This window comes from Triturus cristatus, chromosome 5_1, assembly GCF_964204655.1.
Source record: "Triturus cristatus chromosome 5_1, aTriCri1.1, whole genome shotgun sequence".
NCBI lineage: Eukaryota > Metazoa > Chordata > Amphibia > Caudata > Salamandridae > Triturus > Triturus cristatus.
Genome location: NC_140587.1, coordinates 529973598 through 529991833, shown reverse-complemented (window position 1 = coordinate 529991833; position 18236 = coordinate 529973598). Strand labels below are relative to the sequence as shown.

The 18236-nt window shown below is 42.2% G+C and overlaps 1 protein-coding gene across 10 annotated transcripts in view; it reads left to right on the top strand.

Annotated features, from left to right (window-relative positions):
* The window catches only part of ZFHX4 (zinc finger homeobox 4), a 141302-nt gene that overhangs the window by 99139 nt on the left and 23927 nt on the right, over positions 1-18236 (top strand). For all 10 annotated transcript variants that reach the window (XM_085605400.1, XM_085605399.1, XM_085605406.1 and 7 more), the window contains one exon: positions 15463-15579. In XM_085605400.1, the coding sequence (XP_085461526.1) occupies positions 15463-15579 (117 nt within the window). The remainder of the gene's footprint in view (positions 1-15462; positions 15580-18236) is intronic.

Below are 18236 nucleotides of genomic sequence, written 5' to 3'. Positions count from 1 at the left end.
CTTAAGTCTGTAATTATGCTGACAGACATTTCACTGAAAAGTAAAAATATCACATAATTATATTTTCTTTTGAAATGACAAGCCAGAAGACAAATCCCATAATTAAAGTTGCTTTGTGGCATTTCGTTATTAGTACTCACACTCCTTTCGTGCCAGTAGCCCCCTTGTGCCCTTTAGTGAGTCTTGAGATTAAACATCATTCCTGTTCCCCATTTCTCACCACATGGGCAGCATGCTAACATGTTTCAAAAATCAACAATCCATTAAATTGAAATAATACTTCATTTACCATTGAATGTAAAGAGTAGTGGCAAAAACTTATGGGAGGAGACAAGATGTCCCTTCGGCTGCCACCATCAGGGTCAGTCCTCTTGCTGTTGTAACCCCAGACTAGGCCATTTTCCTTTGTATGTGCTCCGACTAAGACCCACTCCTAGTGAATTAAGTTGCCTCAAAATCTTGCCTGAAAACGATTAGTGTGGCTATCTTTTTTGATTTTCACATTTGTCAACATGACCCAAACTAGCATGTGCAACAAAGTTTTTCATCAACTTGTGCATATTGATCACAAATGTATAAAAGCTCTTGTTTGTTTGTATTTAGTGTGTGTGCAGAGGGTGCGTGAGAGGACGCCTTGGAATTCAATCCGTCCACACTGGATAAGTGCATGCCATCCCCTTCAGACTATTTCTGTTTTGCATTTGTATAGCACTAAAGCAGTGAGCAGCATTCAATTTTTTGACTTCAAACCATTCTTAGGGCCCAGGTAAAGAGACAATTTGTATCCCTATTCTGTGCAGACCATTCATAAAGTAAGCTTTATCATTCACCATATAAAAAATGGTATAAGTTGAATTTCCGGCATGAATTTCCAATTGACAAAGGTGACTGGTTCCCAGTCCAGCTACTCCCAAAATTAAGTGCTAATATTTTCTCTCTCAGCCTAAACCAACAATTGTTTGCCAAACAGGTGACTGCATGATTTCCAGCAATTATTTCCAGCACCAATAAAAGTGGTGGTTCTCAGATAGCAAATATCATAGTTTAGTAGCCTAGTCTTCTGCCTTGTGCCTCTCTGCCTTCATCATTTACAAATATATTCTGTGATGGTAGTTTCTCCAAGTAAAGGCTATTTTCAGGCTTCAGAACGCCTAGAGCTGATTTCTCTCTGTGTGTAAACAAAGCATATCTCTTTTCAAAGTCCACAGTTCTGTCATGATAGCATGTCTTGCTTGCTCATTTGGCCCACTCTTACAAATCAACTTCTACTTTGCTTGGCTAGTTACGCAAGTTCTGTTTAAATTGGCTTATTAAAAGCCCTGTGTATTCGGCCCAGTGCTCTGAAAGTTGGATATTTCACCAGCCACTCTGTGGTACTGATAATGGCATCTATGGGTATATGTCTTCTGATTGCACCTTCCTAATTCAATAATGATTTTTTGGGGGGCTGGCTCTTAAAGGGTATTTTTGACCTCCTGACTAGGAAACAGAACTAACCTACTGTCAGTGCTGTTCTTAGGCGCAGTGACTGGATGAGAAATTATAAAAGGCAATTATTTTGACTTGTGCTAAACTCTCAGTGCCATCCTGATGTAAATTGCCTTATGTTTGCTAACATCAGAAAATGTATGTGCTCGTTCTTGAATCTGCTCTCTTTTGTGCTTTGTTACTGTGTTTATAAAGTAGCATTTTGTGACCTACTTCAATACGTTTTCTGTGTTAGAACGCTAAGTCAAAATGAACGATCAAAAAGTAAATGGCAGGATGATGCTAGTCATGCCTTTGAAGAGCATGTTTTGAAGGAAGGTCTTAAATGTGGCTGCTAGAGCTGGTTTGTTTACTAGAGGTGGCCAGTGAAACTGAGCTACAGATAGTTACTCCATTGGGTCCTCTCATTGACTGAGCCCAGTTGAAGTGTTTCGGGGTCTCCTCAGCCTGTAAAGGAATCAAATGAGTTGTTATCAAGCTATCGGCAAGGTCATTAACCCTGGCCCCAATGTCCTTCCTGGGTCACATGTGTAAAGCCTCGCCTGGAATAGGAAAACTGGAAACTGTGGTTGACATTCTGTACCCCTGGATACCTCTAGATGAAGCTGGCATCCTATCACAAGATATAGGCCGGCTGTAAATAAATATTAAACGATTAATGAAAATGAAACGATATCAGAGTGCATTTAAAAACGTTTCATGATGGAACATTTGCAACTGAGAAACCTTTTCTGCCGGTCGATCTAAAAAAAATTAACACAACATTTATTCATTTGAATGACAAAGAAAAATAACACATCTTCTAAGACTCAAGGGCTCTAAAGAAATTGTGCATACTTTTATTACATAAATGCATTTCCTCTTTTCAATTGTGGGAGATTTTAATTGCCAGTCTTAGCTTAGAAGCCTATCTGTCAGCATGTCTTCTGTGAGTCAGTGCAGGCCTTGCTTTGCCTTTCACCTGGTGCAGAAGGCATTATATCTAAGGAACTGTCTAATAATTTACATTTAATGTAACCTTTCAATTGACCAAGGGCCTGCAACCTAAAGCCCCTTCTTCGCAGCTGTGGTCGTTCCCACATTTGTCAAGGCGATGCCCAGGACGCTCATTCAAACCTAGAGCAGCGCGAGGCAGCCTACTGAGCTCTGGGAGCACTGGACTGATGCACACAAGAAGCGGCAAAGGAACAGTGCACCATGAGCACAGATGGCAGGAAACGACAGGCCAGCAGACACATGTTCGCCCTCATTACTGCCAAGCTCCTTCTCTCCAGTTCTCTTGTAGCTTCTCTTCTGCCGCTTTACTTCAATATTTGTGCTGTTGCGGTAGTTCTACTTGGAGTCAGTCCTTCGTAAGCTGCGCGTTAGTTTAAATGTTAATGGGGGTCCTGTGGATGGAAAAAACAACCTACCTCATTTCAGGGCGACCCACCCAGGTCTTTGGTTTGGCTTGCTCTGCATAAATAATGAAATGTAGGCCTGCTGTCATAGACGTGCCTGAAAGGCCAGAAGTGGTTTGGCAGAGCAAACCCTGACCTAAACTTAGACTGGTTTGTATAAACTTACAATTTAGATCCTCATTCTGATTAAATTGCATTTTTATGAAGCGCTATTTTAAGGGCTGGTGGATGGACGAAGCAGATGAAAACCACTCGGTCTAAGAACAAACCACAACCAAAAATACTTACAAAACAGCTGTAAGATGCAGCATTCTTAATTCAAATAGATTTTTTTTTCTGAAATAGTTTTTTACATAGAGGGAAATTCATTCCATGCCTGGACCAAAAAATGTCACGGGTGTCGTTAAAGCCAGCAGCATTGCTCACAAAGAGCAGTGGTGAATCACTGTGACAATATTTAAATTAATGCATTATTTGCTTGCCTTGCCAGTCTGTGACTCGGGGCCCTGCTACCAGTCGAATTCTGTCCTTTGTGCACTGGGAAATATTGGGCACACATGGCTTTTCACATCTCTTTGTTGTAGAGAGAGGCTATTTTTTTTTTCCTTTAAGGATAAGGAAATTGAATTATTGCTACTAGTTCCTACCCCATAAAAGATAGACGTTTTTCACACACCAGTAGCAAGCTGGAATGTTTACTTGTGAGAAGGCAGATGACACAATGGTATACAGTCAAGAAAGAGCACTGGGCCTGGGAAGCAGTATATTTTACAGGGACTACACTTACAGAAAATGTCTTTTAATTAAAGGCGTGTTATTTTGCTTATCTCATGGGTGAAGAATGCTAGATCCTGTTGCAGATGTTTCAGTGCATGACACAGGGCCTTGGAATGTGTGTGCGATACCTGAGGTGAAGCTCACCCACAAAAACTTCTCGAACTTGTTATTAGCTCTGTTATGCACTGCAGAGCTCCAACTTTATTTGGTGCCTGATAAAAGGCTGCCTTTTGCCTTATTCGCCATACTGCAATTTTTCGTATTCTTCAAAGCAACATAAGCCCAGGTGAAGTGAAAAATAAAAACCTAGTGGAATGTTTTGTTGAATGATTGGGGAGAGCGCAAATATATTTGTCTACAATTTAGCTGGAGCTGAGGACAAACATGCGCATTCTGGCAGAATTCACAGGTCTGAAATGGCCATCCATGGCCAATCTTCTTGATTTCATTAAGCTGGGGAGGTAATATTCACTCGAGATTTCATTAAGCTGGCAAGGTAAAAATCTCTGGCGTTTCGTGTCTATTCTCAAAGTGCGGGTCAGGAGGAACAGATGCATTATAGTCCTGCCGTAGCTGTGCTAATGTGTTTTTCTGTCTGAAATATTATTCACAATCAAAGGGATAGAAAATATGCTGTGCTTTTTTTTTTCCTTTTCATTATTCGGTTGCATTCCACACGGACTGTTTCCCGCAGAACCTCCTAGGTCTTGGAGATGTATTTGCTGACAGCCACACATTGTTAGGCTTATATTTTTTTTCCTATTTCTTTTTAAAGGGCTCAAATGCTGTCACGACAGTTCAGTGAGAGGGAGATGCATCAAACATAATTCCCCTATCAGAAATCGCCCTGCACGTTTGGTTTCCTTAATAGCAGGCCCTGCTTTTGTGCAGCACTTCCAGCGTATACTGTTTCAAATGAGATGCAGCCTGCTTTTGCCCGATTTGTTCTTTGTTTACTTGATGTAAAGCAATAAAGGGAACAAATTAATCCATTTTAATTCTTGAACAGGTTCTAATTTATGTCTGAATCTATATCCAGTACACACATTATCTACTCCCAGGGATCTTCCAAGATTTCATAACTGGAGAAAATGGTGTCTTTTGTGCACAGTGAAAGACAGAAAGCATCTTCCAAGTTTGCAAAGAAAATAAGATCGGAATGTGTCTTACAGTTTTCATTTTTTCAAACCACCTATCAAAATATATGCAAATATATGTGCTGGAAGCTGGGTCAGCAGTCTCAGAAATCTATTGAACCTGAATATTTTTCAGGAGGCTTCCCTACTGATTCTTTTTATGTGTTTATTAGATGTTTTGCATCGAGTTAAACAACAGCTTCAGATATAGATTCATTCATAATATTGCAGGATCTTGTGGTGCTGGCGATATCTCCTTGCTGAACAATGCAGCTGGTGGCACAAATGTGCCCATGGTGAAAATGCCAATAATAAACACAGAAACAACAGTCAGAACGTAATATCAAAGCAAACAAGCTCAGGAGTCTGGACAACGTGTGTGGGGATTCATGCGCGTGTGAAGTGGGACAGCTGGGGGGGGCACCCACCAGGGTTATGGCCCAGATAGGCTGTATGAACAGGTCATGTGGGAGAGGTCACAGTCCAGCAGGCATCCCTACTTGTGATACCTTGTCCTCTTGCAGAAACTAAAGTTGTAATGCTGGATTCATTATGTTATTTTGCAATAAGGATAAGCAGGAGCGGCTAATGTTCATGGCCAGGATAACTCGCTTATGAATGTTGACACAACACCATTCCTAGAACAAAAGCCACTATGGCAGTAAATACAGAATTTGTGGTAAGCGTGGAACCCTTTCCGTCCACCAGTGCCACATTTTTACATGTACCGTAAGGCCCCTTTGTCTGGTACCGCAATCTGCTGTCCAAAAGGCCCCAGCAGCGCACGGCAACAGCAGCAGATTGTGCAGAAAATAGCTTGACTGAGAGCTTTCGTACTACCGAAGTCTTAGGTCTAAACATTGCACTTGTTTCCCGCTCATGCATAAGTCTTGACTCTGCATTGGGGTGTGGGGGGTACAAACAGGATGATAGTGGTAGGACAGACAGGCCTTTTCAGGCACATTGGTAGCCTCCCCAGTGAAAGGTGGGTTGTAGTTGGAGAGCTCTGTCTTGCACACATTGTTATGGTTTGGTTAGTACTGATGCAGTTGGCCACATAAGAAGCCCCACTATATGTTGAAGTACCTACAAGATAACCTAAGAGTAACTTGCAGCCTGAGGGTTTCAGACAAACGTAGCAAGCATTTTCTCCTGCGGTTTGGGAGGCGCTCGGCCTGCTGTTGGAGGCAGCGCCTTCTCCATTGTCTGCTTTGACATACAATGCATCTCTGACCCCTGTCACGGAAGAATGGCCAGCGCTTCATTTCTCATGTCTGAGGTTTGTCGTGCGTGATTTTTCTTTTGTGTCATGAAATGTGTCAGAAATCGTTTGACTGAAAAACACTGGGAGGGATACAGGAAATGATAGAGGAGTGTGCTTTTGGTGCTCGAGGACAGCAGCCCTGTTCCAGGAAGCATTCAGATACATATGTAGCCTTAGTATTTCTGAACAACGCTTTTTGCAGAAAATGCAACAGCAGAAAGGCAATGTCATAGGAGGAACAGAATAACAACAAATCACAACCCAAGGTCAGGGAAAGGGAAGGAACCCAGAGAAAAGCATAAATAAATGATTCCCTGCAACACCATAACTCAGAAGAGCAGGATCTGATGGTAAACGTTTGGGCAGTGCATAGTTCCTTATGCCCTCTCTGTTGAGAACAGACATAGCTTAAATGGGAATACCAATGCTGCTTACAGACAAAAAAAAGCAGTCCTATCCAAAGCCTGGTCGTTGCAGAAGTGCACATATATACATGTTGTTAGCATGGGTTGCCTCCTTCATGTTGACTATTTTGGTCAAAGGATTGTGACTCGAAAACAAGGAAGAAGAGCCTGTTAAGAGGCCTAGCTTGTCCAGTGAATGCTAAAGTCCCTAATCAGCGCTTCACGTCCAGAGCTATTAAGTACAAAATCTATATATTTCAGTGAGACGAATTGTCTGACAATAGGAGTGGGGGCTGAACAGGGCATTAGAACAGTGAATAGGCTTGGAGTCCACTACTGGAGTATAATGAGAAAGTAAGGCACAGGGAGCAATGACATACTTCTGAGTTGCCACAGAGTCCTACACAGGTTGCAGGTGACCTGTGATCTCAAAAATGATCCATTCGGGTGTTCGGCTGTTTTTATATTTTTTGTTTAATACCAAATGTAAAATGTCCACTTTCAGTAACGGTGTATTCTACTTTGTGACAAATATCCTTGTACCCCCTGGTAGATAGAGGCTGCAAAATGCCTAAAGGAAAAGCTGTTATACTGCTAAAAAAAAGAGTGCCAGCAACATTTTTAGATGCTAAGCAAATTCTCTATGTGTGTATGAAAGAGAAGACCTCTGGCCTTGTGATCCGCAGTACATGTGGACTTGCAGTACTCATACAGAATGGCCCATGCATACCAGTGGGGGTGTACCACACTGCTTACCTTGCAAGAAAACACATTTGGTGTGCTGTTTTTTGAAGTTCTTGAATTTTGAAGTTCTTGGATTTTCTCTCATCCATGACCCCTACAGAGAGTGCAAATACAAGGAGAATCATCGAACAATAAGCTATTCAGACAATTATGGGAACATTAATGAACTCCCGTTTTTGTTGCTCAAATTTTCAAGCAATGGTAGATCTCAAAAGCCTTTACCATGTGACCAACAGAAATGTACCAACTCTTTCTAGTCCATTTTCCAACCGCCCTTCACAGTGGCAATGACAGGGCCTTGTGGATGGACCTACTTGCATTTTAATAATAAAAATTGAGCATCCTGCAGGAGACTTTGTTCGGAAACTACACTCACGTTTCCAAGCCCCTTTGTGACATTTACTGTGCCCATAAATGAGGCGCTGACACCTTTTTCAAAAAAATGTAAGTAGACAAAACATACATTTGAATGGCTTAATAATACATTTAAACTTTAATTTGGGAAAATATTATTGTAACAGCTTAGCCACGATGACAGAAATCTAGATGTGAAAGTAAAGCAAACAATAATATTGCATTCTTAAATGAATTCCTGGTAGCAGTGTTACCTTTCAGGCTGTACTAACATTGGGACTTGCTCAGTTCTCGATCGCTGGTGTGTTTTAGGCATGTCTCTGGTTGTACATCTGGTTAGAATCGAAATGCTTGTAAAATTGCTTAAATAAAAATAAAAGCGAGAAAGATTCTGAACAAGTAACAGAGGTTCCCATCCTTACATCATTTTTACTTGTAGATAAGCAGGAACGGTGCTGGCTATAATTTCAAAGCTATTGTGGAAAAAAAATGAAAGCCCATAATGCAGTAGTAACTTTGGAAAGAATAAAAACATCTGAGATATAATGTGATAAGCTCACAACTGAAGAAATATGTGGTGTACTCTGACGACGATATGATTGCAGTCATAACCAGGATTCGCTGTGCTGGATTTCATAACCTTCAGCGGTTGGGCCTATATGTGCATGGGCAGCTATTAACTGTATGTGCTAAACCGACGACTCTTTCAGAACACCAGGGGCCTTGATAATTGTACCCACATCTAGTAAAGATGGCAACCAGTGACATTCATCATTTGCCCTCTTTCCTTGTAAACAATGTTCTTTAAAGTAATTGGGATACTATATCTGACACAGCTTTGGAATTGTGTGACATTGGTTGTCTTCAGGTAAATTTGATAATGCTTAGAGTACTTACCGTCACATTGTATTCTCATGTTACTTTGTGCGGTGCTGGTGATTAGTCGGGATCAGAGATGTTTTGTGGTTACATGTTGGAAGTCTAGAGCAGTCACGGAGATATTCTGTTGCTTGGATGATATTTCAGCTCTTATTGGGGAGCTGATGTTGGGATCCAACTGTGTGCAATAAAATAAAGTGCTCCACTTCTACTCCTTGCATCTTTCTACACCAACCAAAGTAAAACATTATTTCTGTGAATAGACTTTTTAAAAGTCAATCCCTATCTGTGATAGGTTTGTGCTCTCCATCATATTAAGACGTTTGCAGAGGATTGTGTTCAATGGTAGTGCTCCCTTCCACGGCCCAGCAGGACTGCAAATGATATCGGGCATGAGGATGTTGTGCCGTGATTCTCATACCTACTTTCTTTCACAGCGTCCATGTCAGAGAGACACCTGCAGTGACCACCAATGGAAAACAGAGGTTTTGCCTAGCCCCCTTGGTACACAATAAGTCCTATTTTCATCCTTTCATACTTATTTGTTGGTAAATGTTATTCTCATACGTGTTAAAACATGCCTGCAAGCTGATTGAACTTGTGTGTACCTGCACCTCATGTACAGTTTTTCTAAATCTAACATTGCTGCAGTTTTCTGGTTAGTAATCATACCTTTTTCTGTGATCCGTGCACATTTGAAGCATATTGTATTTTATTGTAATTGTATTTATATAGCGCTTGCTACCCATGACGAGATGTCGAAGCGCTTTTCAGTGAGTAGCACGCTATTCTGGAACCCAAAAAGGATTAGTGGTGGATTAGTATAGTAAAATTTTAATGAATTCTAGCAGTGGACATGAGAGTCTGTTTGTTGGATTGAAGAGGATAAGGAGGGGATAGAAGAGAGAACAGTCTAGAATGTGTTTAATGGGAGATCATAGTAGTAAGATGAGGGTTGGGATGAGCATGCGGAGAGATGGAGGAGGGAAGAATCTCTAGAAAGGGATTAGTGAGATCATAGTAGTAGTAGTAGGAGGTCTGGGGTGAGTAAAGGAGAGATGGAGGAGGGAAGAGTCTCCAGAAATGGATTAGGGAGATCATAGTAGGAAAATGAGTTCTGGGCTGAGTCAAAGGAGGGATAGCTGAGGGAAGAATTTAGAAGGGTAGTTTGGGAGATCATAGTATTAAAATGAGGTTTGAGGTGATCCAAGGAGGAACAGAGGAGGAAAGAGTCCAGAACGTGGTATTTTGAAAATCATAGTAGTAGAATGAAGTTTGGGATGAGTCGGAGAGTGGAGGTACATTATATTGTGCAGTGTGGTGTCGGATGATAGTCTATTACTGAGAATTGTGTCATTTCTCTTCTCTTAAAACATCCAGTTGTTTACAGTACTGTGGAATTTAGTTTTGCACACATCCCAAGGCGTGAGGGATGGGGGCCTACAGCCTTCAGCACACTTTAAACATTGTTTCTCTTGGAGTTCTTCAGAGCTTGTTCTTTTGAAAAAAACAGATATCTGTTCTTCCTGCCCATCATCTAGAGAGTCAAGGACAGAGTTTGTGCACACTATTGAGCACAACGAGAGGGCGACTGCTATGTTGAACACAGTGTCAAGAACCAAAGGCGCACAAATTTGTTAGCATATGAGACAAAAATGATGAAAGTTAACTTTACAAATAGAGCATGTAAGGAAGAACACACAAGAAAATACACACAGTGTATTTGTAGCATTTAACATTCTATGTAATTTTTGCGTACCCTGCGATTTAGTATTTTCATTCTTCAAATGATGTATATTTGACTTAAATGCCACATGCCGGGCCCTCATTTTTGGGGGCACAATGATAAAAATGCTGAAAGCAAAGTCCTTAAGGGAAGAGATAGTAGTATGGCACGGCCTCTTTTTTCATTTTTAAAGGAAATAGGTTCTTTTGAAACTGTACACAGCATAAAAATGTAGTCCAGTTGTCCCAGCACAGAAGCACCAACATCGGGGCTCATTAATGGAAAAAATAAGTTCCATAGAAAGTGGACCGCAGTAACCACTAGCAGACGTTTCTGAAAAAAAAGAGTTTGTGGGGGAAAGTTGATAAGCGTTAAACCCCGGGGAGAGCGGCCCTACTTCAAAGACTGCTCGAGTTTTACATTAAATAAAACCAGGTGCGAACAAAATGCTGTTGCAAAACAATCACTCGTGAAAAACCATTTAAGTGCATGTGAATCATATGTTCTGTTGTCATTTATAAAATATTTACGAGTTTTAAAAGTGTACAAGCAAAACTGGAGCACGGGGCGGCTTTGGAAACGATAAAAGGGCCATGTGCCCCAGTTGGGCGTCTGTAAACCATGGCATGACCCTGTGGTAGTCGCCTCTGGCACTGCTGGGGTGCGCTGTTAGTAGTAGAGCACGAGCCCACATCAACACGTTTGCCAAGCCAAGTGTTGTTTTTTTATTTTTTTAATGGGTGCCAAGGGAGGATGAGTCGGGTAGTTTGCACTGTGCATAATAATGATAGTAATTGTTTTGCTATGCATAATAGTTATGTTTTAGATTAGCTTTTTTCATAATTAAAATTGCAGAATGGCTTACGGTTCCCAGGAGCCTACCTGTAATAAACAGCTCTCACCTTCCAAGCCATAAAGCAGGCCTGCAGCTCGTGGGCATTAGAGCTAATTGCCTGGGTACATCAAAGGGAGCACCGGAGGGCTGAGGGAAATCGCAGGCCGCGGGAGGGGCGTTTTCACCTACAGAGGTTGCATGTTTTCGGCTTGGTGGAACCCTGCAAAGTTACGGCCTCAAAACTGCTGTTTGCGATTAAAGTTGATGGGGGAACGACTATCCCGCAATCTCTCCCTGCTGCTGACACAGAGCCTTTGTTCGCATTCAGATTTCTCAAACCGTTGCCAGGGTCAGGCCGGGGTCAGACACCACGATGATGTATAGGAGAGCATGTCTGGGAATTTCTCTCACACTTAAAACACATACCAGGCGAAAAAGGCACGGAAGAGCACCCTGCAACAACCGTCTGATGAGACCCAGATGATAGCTTCCCTTTCGGTGCCTCGGCCTCCCCCCTCCCTGACACGCAGTGTTTTATCAAGGCGCGCCCTCCAAGCCCTACGGTTTTTATGTCCCCGCCAGATAAGGACAGTCGGTAGCACTTTGACACTTCATTTCGCAGCCCTGGGGGGAATGGGGTCAGTAAATCTGGGAAGAGAAAGGAAGCCTGCGCTTCCGCGTGTGTGACAAAGGGACCTTGCCACAGGCTGTGCTGGGCCGCGGGGCGCGACACCGGCCGCGAGCCTCCCGGGCGCGCCCTTGGCATTAAACACGGCCCTCTGCAGCCGGGATCACAGGCCCAAACCGCGCGCCCCCAACCACGGCGGCCCTCCCCGCTGTGACTGGGAGCGCGCGGGCTTTGATTAGCAGGCAGCACTCGGAGAAATAAAGGCCCGCAGCGAGCCGGAGCGTGCCCCCCCCCCTCCCCCCCAAGCCTGCTTCCGAACACACACGTGCATAATGTGCCCTTGAAGCAGGGCTGGGACTGAGATGACCTGAGCCCTTCTCTTATAGGCCCAGACATATGTAAACAGTGCGCCATTCCTATTCATTTCGTAGTTTTCAGTTAGAGCCTCCTCAAGGCGCTGTGCACGGAGCCAAGAACCCCATGAAAAAGGGTGCAGTGGGCGTGCGTCACACAGACTCTGAATTGCGCATGCATATTTAGGTGTACACATTTTAGACCCACGAGCCTGCATTTGTACCAAACAAGTAACATTGTTTACAGAGATTTTGATGACTAATTGGCATCCATAATAGGACGTTCGGATATGTAGGATATGGACATGTTATATTCCTTGATGCAATGTGAAGAGCATTAATACCACTGGTGCATTGTACGACAGAACAATGGAGAGTAAATAAATCTACACCGCCAGCTTACACATAAACACTGGACTTCATTGTTTATGTGCATTATCATATTATCAGCGGGCATTTATGTAGACAAATATATACCCGGTAAAAGAGAGCCCTCGCTTCTCATACTTTACTATAGATGCGCAGCTACTACAAGCACACACATCACACACACTCGCGCGCGCTTTGGATATATTTGTCAGCTACCTTCCTTCTAAAATGTGCCTCGCTCTCTAAAGAGCCCCAATTGGAGGTTACGTTTTTTCCACTCACTTTCAATGGAAAATGCCAGTTTCCTGCTGTTATCCAAATTTGTTTCCTAATCACATGCATTTCAAAGGCAGCTCCCAGGTGGACTCACTTCTCGACACGGAGGGCCCCTCATTCCAACTTTTTGTGGCACGCATTGAACGTCATGCCTCCTTTTTGGCGGTATCTTCTTAGTGCCCCGTTACAATGCCTGCCTGGCAATGAAGCCACCAAGATCATTTTTTTTTAGCTCAGCTGCTGTATGTGACAGAGGATATTTCAGTCTGCTGTCAGAATGTTATTAATAAAACATGGGGAGCAGGCGAGTGCCACCGCTCCCCCTTTCAATCACGGTAGCGTTCACGATGAAATTTTTATGCCATGTGTAATTTTCAGTTAATGCCTGACACTTAAAATGTCGGCACAGGAGCCGCCTTCAGCGCGGTGCCTGAAGGGTTAATTGTATCACATGCCCCGCCTAAAATGCTGTTTATGGAAGGTGAAATAAAGACCATACGCAAATAGGCATCTGCGATTTATTGTGTGCATTGTTAGAGTTAATTTCGAAATTATTTTATTACGGAGATTAAATTTTTTTTTTATGTCTTTGCGGCGTTACTTGCAATATTTGTAAGGGCTGCTTGATCTGAAGGTCTATCAGTCCAGTCCATCTGACTGTCTTTATTTCTCTTTCTCCTTATCTATCTCGTTGTCCATTCCTTTCGCCCCATCTAAATGTCTGTTATTGTATTACAGTGTGTACTATTGTGACTCTGTCAATTATGGTGTAGTTGGGTTTTTTGTAGGATATTGTTGTTGAGCTACTAAGAACTTTATAAACATTTAACAAATCGCGTCCAGTTCACCATATATGTGAGGCTTATATGTATGTGCATACATAGCGCATTTCTCTCTCTCTCTCTCACACTCTCTCTGTATATATATATATATATATAATGTGTGTGTGTATGTGTATACATGGTATATACCATGGCATTTGCTCATGTAAGTTTGTTCTAACAAAATGCTTTCTTACGAAGCCAGGATGCAAGGAATTACATTTGTGCAGCAATGTAAAGTCTTAGTGAAGAGACCTATTGACTATTAGGAAAGTGGTGTCCCTATGCAAGCTAATTGTTACATGCAGTCTCTGAGACAGAAAAAAGTGTTTCTCTCATGCGGATTTAGCTGTATTAATAGACTCGAATTTTACCTTTGCACTGTGGTAACACATGTGTGAATGTGTTTATTAATACAGTTGCACGTAATAATGTATTTTTTTTGGGGCATGTTTAATTTCAGTGCCTTGGCGTACATATCACATGTTTGGGTGGCTTCATTGCAGAAAATGCGGTGGTATAAAAACTAAAATGTCACAGGGATCCATGAAATATGGAGAATATTTCACTGTTCCCTTTTCTGGCAGTATTATTTTCATCTTTGTTTATTGTAAACATTATTTGTGAAAATGTGCACATTATCTAGCAGATGCTGTAAATCCATAATTATGCGGTAAACACTATAGCCATAGTGGCATAAACCCACTGGCCATCGTCCATTGTTTGATCAAGAATTTATTTATGAGACCCCCCTCGTCCTAGACATTCCGAATGACTTTTTCTCACTAATTGTGTAATCTATCGCCAACTTGTGATTCTCTTATTACTCCTCTGTAATGTGATTGATATGCTGGTGCTGATCAATAAAAAGTAAAAGAAAAAAATTATAATAATTTATTTATGAAAGGGAAACAAATCCTAGACATTCTAATTCCAGTTAGTGCCCATTGTTAGCTGTGCTGTTAAGAAAGCAGCTTTTTCAAGCTAGCTACCCAAAGCATCTTGTAATATTTAAAAAAATACCTGTAACATGGTACAATTTTGCCATCTCTGGGTTCTGGTGACATTTACAAACCTTTCGGCCTTTGGCTTCGTGGTTTATGATGACACGAGAACCCTTCAATGGCAATATCTCACCAAATTATGTGGTTACCCATCATGGTTCTCTCTTTATATAGGGTTTCAGCTGCCATGGCATGATAAGAAATGTGGAGTGCAAGTGTGGTGGGAAATTGCAAGTCTGGTTATCTTGAATTACTCCAATTGCAAAAAAATCATTAAAAAGTGACATCAGCACAGTGAGAGACAAATGATGAGAGGATGAAAAGGAACATTGGGCCTTTCACAGATTAGTGGCACACAGCTCCGGCACTGAAGCTAACTGCATAAACAGATTAATCCAGCAGCAGGCATAGCTAAAATCTGTTGACTATTTAAATAGGGTTGAGTTACTGTGAACAGGTCCATGTAATCTAGCTGGTGCGAACACCAGGGAAGTGTGCGAGGTGCAACTTCATTGTTTCTAACACGCATCAGAGCTCCCCCCACCCAAGCCCAGCCCAAATGTTTTAACATTGCCAAGCGATGATACCTAAAACACTGGCATAACTCTCTCCCCCCAAAACCCGCTCTACTACCCCACCCAGAAGAATTTCTATTTTTTTTCTTGAAATCATATTTCTACATATCTTTTTGTGCAAAGCCATTTTGCTGTTGACACACGTCACTTCGCAACAAAGGCCACAAAATGAACCGTGTTTGAGATGTCATGGAAAACTCCACCTGCTCTGCTGAAGGTTATAATTTTGGTGCTGAGTCTGAGAAATGGTGAATATTTCTAATTAAGAGCCGGTTTCTTTCAAGTGTCATTCTCCCTCCACATGTGTACGTGTTTCCCTCATGCCCTTTTGTTTTGTTGTCACTTTTCCCTCTCTCTCTGAAGGATTATGCCTCTTTTTAATTGATGCTAAACAGCCAGTAATGTGCCTCTTTTCTCTGTTAATCACAGAGGAGCAAGGTGAGGAGACAGAGGGAGCTGCCAAAACGACCACAGTGGCTACAGTGGAGGAGAAGGAGTCCATCGAGAAGGACGCTTGTGAGGCGAAGAAGACAAGCGAAGACCCCGGTGAGGCCATTAAAAATGCTGCTCCCTTCCTTCTGCTCATTGAATCATTTTTCATTTTAGACCGTCTGGACATTCCTTCTGCGACTCACTGCATGCACGCATTGCATGTGCTTTCTACCACTAGCCTCCTATTGACCTATTTTTAATCATAACCATCTGACAGGATAGATGCGGATAAGTTGAAGAATATTACAGGACGACCAGTGAGATTATTTTTTAATCAAATCAGTTTGTGTGCTTGTAATTTTTTAAGCGCCTTTCATTAATCTTCGCTGGACTTGTGATTCCTCTGATGACATATTAATTTTTCATAAGCGCGGGATTAGATGCCACTTGATTTTTTTTTCCTTTCCTGCATTCAAATGATCCCCTCTACGCCCCAAGACCGAAGCTTCCCCTTTTTTTGCTTTCACTCCTGGAGCAGTCATTTAAGAACCTGCCCTTTTCCTGAGCTTTTATTTAAGGTATTTCAAGGGGCTGAGGAGGAGGGGTTAGTTAAAAAAAAAAAGCCCTGGAGAGGAGAAAAAAGGTCTGCAGATGATTTAGTCTAAGAAAGAGGAAATATCATTGAAAATGGATTAAGAGTTGAGTAATTTTGATCCCCTGGAATAGACAAAGCCCAGTAATGAAAGCTACTGTCTTTGAAAACAAAACCCCTATGTCATGACATTTACTTATGCACAAACAAACCCTGGGCCAGCATCTGGTGTGGAGACCCAGGGCTTTTTTCTTTGTTTGATTTGGCAAAAATGTGACTTCATCCATGCTTTGTATGTATGAGATGGAAATCTATGGTCGCAATGAATATTACATTGGCTACTCTTGCTGCACGCTATACCTAGTTGCATTATGTCGGACTCACTGAAGCAGAAGAAGTGCTGAAACAGGTTGGGGCTTATTAGTTTCAGGTAGTCATCTATCTTTTTCCGTGGGATCCAGTGACAGCAGTGCGCACAAGCCCTTGTATTTACTGTCATGACATTTAGTTGCTCAAAAAATACAATTTTACCTGTGTAATAGCCTTTGCTCGGCAGCCGCCCCCATCAGTACATTTTTTTATGCTCTATTTTATGCCGATGAGATAGTCAGTGAGTTAAGCCCTCGAAGCTTAAAACTGTTCCTTGCCTATAAGTGCTGATTTGACCCCCCATCATGGCCTCTATTGTTTTCCATCCTCCAAAAGTTGATAACAGAAAGCCGTTGGGATGAAGACTAGACACTCACAACACAGTGAAATTAATGTGCCAACCACACCCACAGACAACTAAGTGTATTTTTTAAATGCGTTATATCTTCTAACCCATTTCTAAGTATCAGCAGAAAGCATCTGCACAGGTATCACACTCATTTCCCAACATCAACAAGAGAAAATGTGAAAGGGTTGCGGATATATAAGGGAAGGCCTTGTCGTTGAAAGTTATCCTGCTAGTCTCCAGGTAGAGGTCCATTCCATTCATTCTATAAGAGGTCATAGTACAGTAATACAGAAATACAGTATTCTATCATTAACTTTTGTGTATAATCTAGTTTTCTGAGATGGTCCAATACCTAATGATATTGTTGAGAGGATAATGCAAATTAATTTTTTATCAGCCATCACAATCCTTACATCAGCATCTTAATCTCTCCTTGTGTCGACTCGCTTTCAATGTAGTCGGATTGGAGTCCGTTCTTTGTCAGTTCTTGCTGCCAAATGTGGAATACTCCACCTGCAGACATTACAACGATCCCTTGTCCTCTTGTGTTCAAAAGAAAGCGGAGTACTGGGATTTTTGGCCAAGCTTGAGAACTTTTTCTATTTTTCTCAATGCCACGGTTTCTGTTGGCTTAACATAAGAGGAGGAGACATTCTGAGGCCTGTTCTTGAAGTCCACCGACCCCCAGTTGATCCCCCACCTCACTACGCACGTGCTTCTTGATGGTGATTAAGTGTACACACTAGTCCATTTTGTGGGTACAGTTAATATAGTGTGCTCTGATTTTGTGCCCATGACAATGCCTAGTGAATAAGGAAGAACTGAGAAAGCATTAGAGCCCTGCAGAAAGTGAGTAGTTTTATCTGTGAGAACTTGTAGCTTTATGTGCTGTATATGACACACAGTTGGATCAAAGAGATATTTGTATGCTTGCACTCCACAGAAGAACTTTACATTAGCTTCCTCGCCAATTCCATCCTTGTGTAAGGACCAGGATGTACATGAGCAGACACCCAGGCTGCCTTTGCTGTTAGTGCTCCCTCGCCCGCCTCTGGCCCTGTTTATATAGTGCCGGCTTTGAACACGGCAGCCATCGGGACATTTTTTGTGCATGTTTGTGCCTTGAAGGTGAGCAGAGACTCTACTCCTTTCTGTATCAGCCTCGAAGCAGCTGTGGCATGCTGCTGCTAGTAATGGTTAGAGTCACAGGTTGAACCATCAGTGCCATTGAAGGCAATGAAACATGGCCACCCTCACCCCACTTCAGAGTGCCAACACTCTACAAATGAGCTCCCTCAGCACTCTGAAATGGTATAGTTTGTTGGTGATTACCTCGTGTGGCAAGGGACTGAGCCCAAAGGCTTTGTGGATGTTGGATGCTCGTGTGTACCCAATGTAAGGAAGTGTGGCCAAGTAGTTAATCTAGACATCTGGCACACTATGTAACCGTAGGCACGCCAG